Raw genomic sequence first — 8,376 nt, 5'->3', positions numbered from 1 at the left:
GCGCCTGTCTATGGTACTTGGTTAACAGCGCACTTGCATTATTCAGAAATACGTATTTTCAACAAAACAAAATTAGCATTGGATTTTACGCTACAATTTCTTATTATCAAATGATATTATATGATATATGAAAACGTCATTATGAGACGCCATTTTTTATATGAGATAGGCCTATTGAGCAAAAGAAAAAGAAGTTTACTACTTCTTCAATAAAACCACAACAGTCATATAATAGTCTTATTCATTGTTTTTTTTTATTGTTTTATTCAGAAATCTCATGTAATCAAACAGAAAACAATAATAATAAAAAAAAACTGAAACCACTGACAGATTTGAATGTAAAACAGCAATCCTGTCCATGGCTTGCGTTTTCCCTTTCATTCCTTTGTCCTTTCTTTTCTCTATACCGTCATCCTGGAGTCTCCGTCTTGATTTAGACATAATGATCATGATTATTGGGAAGGCCAGGTGTATTTGTGTGTGTGTGTTTGTGTGTGTGTGTGTGTGTGTGTGTGTGTTTGTCTACTTGTTGCATTTGTCCATGTTTGTCTATAAGCTACTTTGAGTTCAGACAGTGCCCCATCTGACATGGACTGTAGGAAAGGCCCAGCGGTCAGGATGGCCCATGTGCAGCAGGTCACTGTACGGAGAGGTGCTCCACTGGAACGCAGGCACCTGGTCCCACGTAGGGCCACTAGCAGCCAGCATCTGATACTCCTTATACATGCCGTACGACGTCATCTGTGGGAGCAGGGAAAGACTAAGTTAGTATCTATACCACACCACTGATACCACAGTCAGTTGATACTTCAACACCCCATGTCTTGTTTGTATATGTCTGTGTGAATGTTTCTTTGTGACTGGAGCCTTGTCAAAGACATTTTTCTGTAACCCTTGTGTAACAGACAGTAAAGTATTATCTTATCAAAAGCATACAAATCCTCATTAAGACAGAGACAGAGGCGACGGGGGCTTGCCTTCATGTCCGTTCCACCGTGAGGCCGCTGTCTTAGTGCTCCAAATGGATAGGTGCCATTGGCAGGGTTAAGATCGGATCGTGCAGAGATGGTGTTTTCTCCATTCTGTTTTGGGTCACAGCCATCACACTGGGACAGGGGGTCTTTCTCATAATTGTTGTACCTGCAACAGGGATGCCACTGGTCAATGGTTTTCTTTGGTAGGAGAAAGTGAGAGGCATTTAGCCTTCTATAGTTGGGTAGAGAGCACTACATCCATTTAAATGATCGGTGGACCAAAGTAAAGTATAGATCACCTCATGAGCTTGACCATAGACTTCAGATCGGTCACTAAGGTTTGATTCCGTCTGAAAATCTGAGCCCTTGGATTCATATCGAAGGAGAACCAAGACCCGTACTGCTGAACCAGCTCCTGGCAGCCGCTGGCATTGAAGATCTCCTTATAATACCTGTATGGTGGAGAGTAAATTCAGGTTGAAATCCAAATATAAAATACAAAATAAAAATATGAGTGGGTGGATTCATTCATTCAATTATGACCTTTTCTACTTCAGACATGCAGAGTTCAAATATAAAGTATACAGTAAGAAATGATACTGTGGAAATACTGCATAATATGACACAGATACAAAATGACAAATAACATATGAGTTAAGACTATGCTCATGCATGTATGTAAATATGCTTTCTGAATAGGAGACTGGTCTTTACACTCACGGGATGTTGTAGCTAGCCCAGTAACCTGTTTCATAAAGCTCAGTGGTTTTATCCTGGACCATAATGAAACCTCTACAAGAAAAGAGAAAAATGTGATGAAAAACATTTGTAGGAATTTTCTAATCATAGATTACTTTATAAGCATTGATCAAACTAAAAGATAAACAACACAAACCCAATAAAATGGCACATACCATTTCAACTAAGTATCAACTAAACCAAGAGCAAATGAGAACCATCGGCAGCACACAAGGATCATACTATCATGTGAAGGTAGAGGACTTACGGAATTTGCTCCAGAACAGTGAAAAGCTCCTCTGTGATATCTGTTCTTCCTGGAGTGAAGACTTTATAATCCACAATCATCCACTGATTATTATACCTTAGGTGGAAAGAGCACATTGTTCTTTTCTAAGATTCATTCTATTCATCTTGAATACGCATGTATAAAAATTAATCTCTCAAATCTGATGCATTGAAAATGTCATTCATCTACTCTCTTTATTTAACTACCTTCTAAAATCTATCTATCTATCTATATATCTATCTATATATATATATTTCAAGGCTCTCCTTGACATTTAAATAATTCAATAAATCATTCATGACAGCTGTTCTGTTGTTATATTGTTTACACTGTGTAGTTATGAATACATAAGTTAAGTTGAGTTATCAATAATGTCTAGGATTAAGAATAAGGTATGCAAATACTTATATATTTTTTCAAATATATACTGTATGTGATTATGACAACCAGCAGGTAGGCTACTGTGCGTATGTGAGTATGCTTGTGTGTTCACAGATGCAGACATACGTTCCACTGTTGAACTTGCTGAAGACATCAGCCCACTGTTTGCCTGTCTGTGCTAGGCGATTGGCAACAATATTTCGGAGCCACTCCATCACTGCACCTTGCGGTACCACGTACTTCCACAAGGCAGGGTTACTGTTCCCGATTGTGGTCTCCATGGCAACCTAAACAAAAACAAGAGCAACACAGAGAGGTGTCTTACTGTACGTACACACAGCCGCCGACTTGAGCTGCAAAAGAAGCTCTGGCCACCCGGTCAAAGACGTTTGTCAAAAAGTAAGGGGAAGCTTTTGAGGCTTTGGCCGCTCTGACGTGGCTGCATTCTACGTTGCTGGTCGTTTGCCGCTGAACCGCGTCATAGCTCATTACCATAAAGTTGACCAACTTTTAACTTTCTGGTTGACGTTCTGGTCGCTCAACACGGCCAAAACGCGACGCTGATGGATTTGCTGCTTCTTGCAGCTGAGAGAAGTCTGTAACTTTGAAGCTCAAAACGGCGGTGGTGTGTTCATACAGTTACAGTGTATATACCCAACAATGCAAAAACAAACAAAATAATCAGGTTGCATACAATCCCCTAATTCTTCTCAGTCCTGTCTGACAAAGGAGGTTTAAGACACACCTTACACCTAAACTCACAATCAAACTTACACTTGACTGGTGCAGCCTGCTGCAGAGCACTACTCACCAGCCCACTGCTGAGGATATAGAAGTCATCGCCTGAAAAGATGGAGCCAGGGTAGGAGGAGAAGGCCTGAATGGCCCCAGGGATGGGCCGCTCATCTGGAACACAGGTCAAATCAATTAGTCCAAAGACAAAATGTTTTACTGCAGAGAAAACAGCATTCTTTACAACCAGAGTGGAGAACCTAAAAACAATCTAAACAAAACAACATTGCAATGTTGCAAATGCAAAACAAATGCAAATGCAAAAAAACAATATTGAAATGTACCATGTCACAATCATGGTATCCTCAATTCAAAAGAGCACACTGTCTACCACAAAATCTTTAGGAACAAAAAATAAATTTGTACACAAGGAGTTTGTTGTCAAGATAACTGCACAAAAGAAAGAGTTTAAAGACAGATATTGTGTATGCGTCTGGATGCGTGTAAACACCTTTTGATGAAATGTGGTAGGAGAAGGAATACTTCTTCATGATCCTCAGCATGGCCTGGTAATTATTCCATGTGTCATGTGATACCAACAGCTCTTTGTTGCCTGGCAGCAACTTCACCAGGGCAGAGCAGGAGCCTGAGCCAAGCGTCCGTGATGGGCTACTTTTATTCAGCGCAGCCTCCAGATCCTCCAGATCTCCACCCATCTGAAACAACCTGATGGAGCAAAGGGTGTGTGTAAAACATCTTCAAAAAAACATACAGTGTATCTCTCCGTCTGAAAAAATAGAACTTTTTTTATATATGGATTATAAAAATCGAAATCTAAATTTAGAAAAAAAAAAAAATAAATAAAAAAAAAAATACGATTATAGACAAAATATTTCACATGGTTTCAGCACTCAGCTGCTCCTGGGTACATCGTACTTCTCATGTGATACGTGAGACCATCACAACAACATGTGACTATTTTTGTGAAAAGAAATGTTTGGTACATTGCAAACATAGAAGTTACTTGAGCCCGGTGCTAATAATAGCATCTATTTATAGAAACAGACTCTAAGGGAAGCTTTTTTGGCAGGCTAAAAGCAACATAAAATATCTACTTGTGTTCAATGTACTATAATAGCTTTGATGTGTGTCTCGGAGTGAAACAAATAAAACAACAGTCAATAAAACAATAAATCAACAGTCACAGTGACCATTTAACTGCTTCTCTCCAAAATGACAGGATTTAAAACAGTGCAAGCTATAACCTTTGACCCTTTTTTAAAATCTTTTTTTGGCCTCTCATGCCTTTAATCAGATAGGACAGTGGAGAACAGAACGACAGGAAGTGGGCGGGAGAGAGAATCGGGGCGGGACCCGGAAAGGACCACGGGGCGGGCTGCGCCACGGCTGGGGCCACCTTTGACCCTATTGCAACAACCCCCACACACACACACACACACACACACACACATTCAGTTTAAGACCTTCCTCCAAGAGCTAAGGCACACACAACAGGCTTTTAACCAGTCTCTGTAGCCAAATGACATGTATCTAGACCAATACCTTCCAGCAGATTATGCTGAGCGAGCGCTGAAATGAGCAGGGAAGGAGAGAGCACTCACAGAAACCCAAATGGATTGAGGTTTGGGATGGCCATTGAGAAAGACAGCTGGTCATTGTAGGCGTCCTCCATCCCTCGAATCTGCAACAGTGCAAGACGGACCTGTGGAGCAAACAAACATTTACATTGAAAGGTCTTCCAATCAGCGATGACCTCTCGTGATGCAATACAAAACATGTTTGAACCGGCATTTATTTACTGGGGAGTAACGATTTTGTGATGTGTTGATCAATTTACTAGTGTCCGCAGTTGGACCGCTTACCTGGTGCCAGTAAGCCGAGTCAGGCTGTTTCTCTATCTGCTTCACAACCCATTGAAGATTAGCCATGATGTACTCCTTTAACTTCTGGCAATAAACTGGTTCATATCCAAATGGCCCACAGTAGTCAACAACAGTGTTCATCCAGTGCTTGTAGATGAGCTGAACACAAAAACAAAGCAAATCAAATAATGGGGAAAAAAGATGATACTTCATGACGAACAATGACAATACAGTAAACAGTTGTTATTGTTTGTTGCGGAGTATCATGTTTGCAGAGGACAGGGGAGTATCCATTTCGCACAGAGGAGGGCAGAGAAGTATAAATTTTGCAAAAAGCTATATTCCACCACAGTTTCTCTCTTATAGGAAACTATTATTTGCATGGGTAAGTCTGGACTTCCACATGTAACAGAATCCCATCAGGCCAACAGATGTTTTGGTGATTACTTGGCGTGGCATGTTCAGTCATGTTCTGCTTGGCAAATCTTTAAATGTGCAAAGTATGATCTTACACAGCAAATGTAAAGTGTGCATAGTAGCCTACAAACAGCTTATGTTTGTTTGCGAAATGTTGTTTGGCAGGACTGACCTTTGCAAGGCAACCATCACCACATTTCGACTAAGCTACAAAGGTACCATGTACACCAATTGTTAATCTTGAAGTGATGATAAACAGTAAGGAAAGAACTTTTTGTTGTATGTTTCATCACAGTATTTGACTACATAGCACATTTTTAAGTATGTTTAGATGGTACCTCATTCGACTTCACATCACCTGCAAAGTGTGATAAGTCACATTGACGGCCCCATTTATGTCTGCATTTAGTGGAACTGCAATATACTCTTTGGTTGTATATCATAACACAATGGCAAAGTAAAACTGAAGGTGGTCTCAAATGTCACTGACCTGTGAGGTAACGGCACCCTCCACTGCCCCCGCAGCATATGCCTGAATGGTGTCATTATAGCGCCCACTAGTGGTCACTTCTAGATAGGCCCAGCTAAGAAACACGAAAAAGAGATTCATTTATTAACAATAAGTGAAAATTAAGATAAATGTAGGCATTTTTCCGTAGAGGTCAAAAAAGGAATTAGGCTATTACAACATACAAATAACTATCCTCTACTGAATGTGCCTAGGCTAATTGGGTAACAGAAACTGCTAAACAACCCTTCTCCATCAAAGAAAAGGGAAATGTTCTTGAACGGTCATGGGAGTGAAAAGCTCTTCATAAAGCATATTTATAAATGAGCGCCGGTGTCACAGAATTTGGTGCAACACCGGGGTAACAGAAAGCTTAGCATAGTAGATGATTTCTGGCTACAACCAGACAACAGACTAAGGCAACACAGATAAATTGGTTATTCCATTTTCGAAATCTCACCTGCCTACATTACAAAAACCCCAACAATTTACAAAACCTCAAACGTTCTAAGTTGGTGTAGGCTATTATACATAAGCAGGGCTAGAGGGTCAAGCGAATTGCATTCGCAAAGCCTACACAAATGCATACAAAGCCTACGCGAACGACGATGAAGCCCCTGCAAAACAACTCTTTACCCCAGGGAAACAACTGATAAAGAGATCATTTTTTACCCTGAATCTGAGATGTCATCTGTGAAATTCGCCGAAGCCACATTGTCAGCATGATAGCCCTCTACCAGCTGAAGCTTGCCAGTCTGTTTCTCAATCACGACAGACTGAATAACAGCGCCAAGGGGGTATATCCAATAACATAGCAAAACGCTGAAAATACATATTAAATCAAAACGCCTCAAAGCTGCACTTAGAGCAACACAGCCAGACATTTTCAACCATAGACATAATATACATAGACGCCGCATTGGCTGCTGGAAACAAGAAATGCGGCCGCCATCTTGGACCTGTCATACTCCTCATTGCGTTGCAGCAGGAAACACAAGATGACAGCACTGTGCAGCATGTTCCTGCTCAAATCGGCGAACCATACTCGGGGGGATTTACTTTTCACAAGTAAGATTTAACATTACCGTACTATTCGTTGTTTTCGAACAATGTGGCCTGTATCATAGCTACATGTATGACCTTTGCAGCAAAAAAAAACCGCGTGAAAATCTGTTGGGTATTCAGTGAGATATGATTAATTAAGTGTGCTGACAGCTCATTGCACCGGCCAAACAGATTACACTGAGTGGAGTGGAGTGGATGACCGGTCCAAGATGGCGGCTCCAAATCTCGTCAGCGCTAGTAGGGAGCAGCGGTCGATGCGGCGTCTATGTATATTATGTCTATGTTTTCAACCACTAGCTTTGGTCATATGACAACTTATGGTCATGTGACACTGTCCGACAACCTTTCGGCAAGGATACGATAGGCCTACTTCATAATAAGAGTCCTGAACGACTGATGGCTTGAACCTCTGAGTCATCACGCCCACGCCCACACTAAAACATATTTAATTAGTCATACTTTTATAGGTCCGCCAAATTAATTATATTATAATTATGTTGTGGTTCATTGAGTGTTTCTAGTCATTTGTGCTGGTAGGCTATATGTGAACATTTATTAGGCTACACAGTCTACACAGCACAAAATCAAGCACAAATAAATAAATACAAATAGAACACAGGTAGCCAGTAGCGTAGCATCTCCGTTTTTAGGTCTTCTCATTCCTGTCTTCCTTTTACAATCAGCTTGCCGAGGCAGCAAAGGCTGCAACAAAACACAAACCGAGACGACGCGGTTGGCATGACTCTGTTCAATGTGGTCAACTTGACAATGGGCAAAACAGGGAGGCCACGAGACTCAGCAGATTCCGTATGATCAGATATATGGTAGACACTGCAGCACTTTGCGCAGTAGCAGCTTCTCACTAATGCATACGCTCCTTGGAGAGGTAAGAAGCCACCCAGGGTGGAGGAATTTGGCACCAGAGTTGCAGCAAAGCGCCATTTCAAATCTAGGGTATATACCCTCAGTGTCCCTATTACCCGGTCCCAGAGGTTCACCACTGTACAGGAAATCAACCTAGGCCTAAGCCTTTGTAGGACATGGTCGCCAACGGAACCTCCGCTCCGACTGTCTTCATTGACATATGGCCTGCAAGGCACAAGATGAGAACGCCAAAGATTCAGGACCAAATATACGAAGGGTGTTTTCCTTTTGTTTAACTTGAATATTTGCACAATCAGGTGATCAGGTGTTCAAAAATGAATCACCCAGTTATGAACAGTGATCATCCAAGAGGCGTTTAAATGTTACTCACTTGTGATTAAATGATAATGAAAAAGTTTAGACATCTGTGGAGGCTTGGGGGGCAGTGCAGTGGCCCCTCTCTACTGTCTCCTCTGCACTGTACCGTAAATGTTACTCTTGCTGTAGCTGTAGTTAAAACATTGC

The 8,376-nt window shown here is 41.3% G+C and overlaps 1 protein-coding gene across 1 annotated transcript; it reads right to left on the bottom strand.

Annotated features, from left to right (window-relative positions):
• Positions 1 to 232: 232 nt before the first annotated feature.
• Positions 233 to 7,006, bottom strand: plbd2 (phospholipase B domain containing 2). Its single transcript, XM_048237059.1, has 12 exons — positions 6,595 to 7,006; positions 5,905 to 5,998; positions 4,998 to 5,156; positions 4,737 to 4,837; positions 3,626 to 3,840; positions 3,194 to 3,288; positions 2,509 to 2,669; positions 1,981 to 2,076; positions 1,695 to 1,766; positions 1,274 to 1,426; positions 978 to 1,140; positions 233 to 741 (listed from the first exon to the last, which is right to left on the bottom strand). Exons 1-12 carry the CDS (start codon positions 6,840 to 6,842, stop codon positions 568 to 570), a joined length of 1,731 nt encoding a protein of 576 aa, XP_048093016.1. The 5' UTR covers positions 6,843 to 7,006; the 3' UTR covers positions 233 to 567.
• Positions 7,007 to 8,376: the final 1,370 nt, after the last annotated feature.

This window comes from Alosa alosa, chromosome 24 (genome assembly GCF_017589495.1).
Source record: "Alosa alosa isolate M-15738 ecotype Scorff River chromosome 24, AALO_Geno_1.1, whole genome shotgun sequence".
Lineage (NCBI taxonomy): Eukaryota > Metazoa > Chordata > Actinopteri > Clupeiformes > Clupeidae > Alosa > Alosa alosa.
The sequence above is the reverse complement of the archived record's forward strand: the minus strand, read 5'-3'. Positions and strand labels throughout refer to the sequence as shown.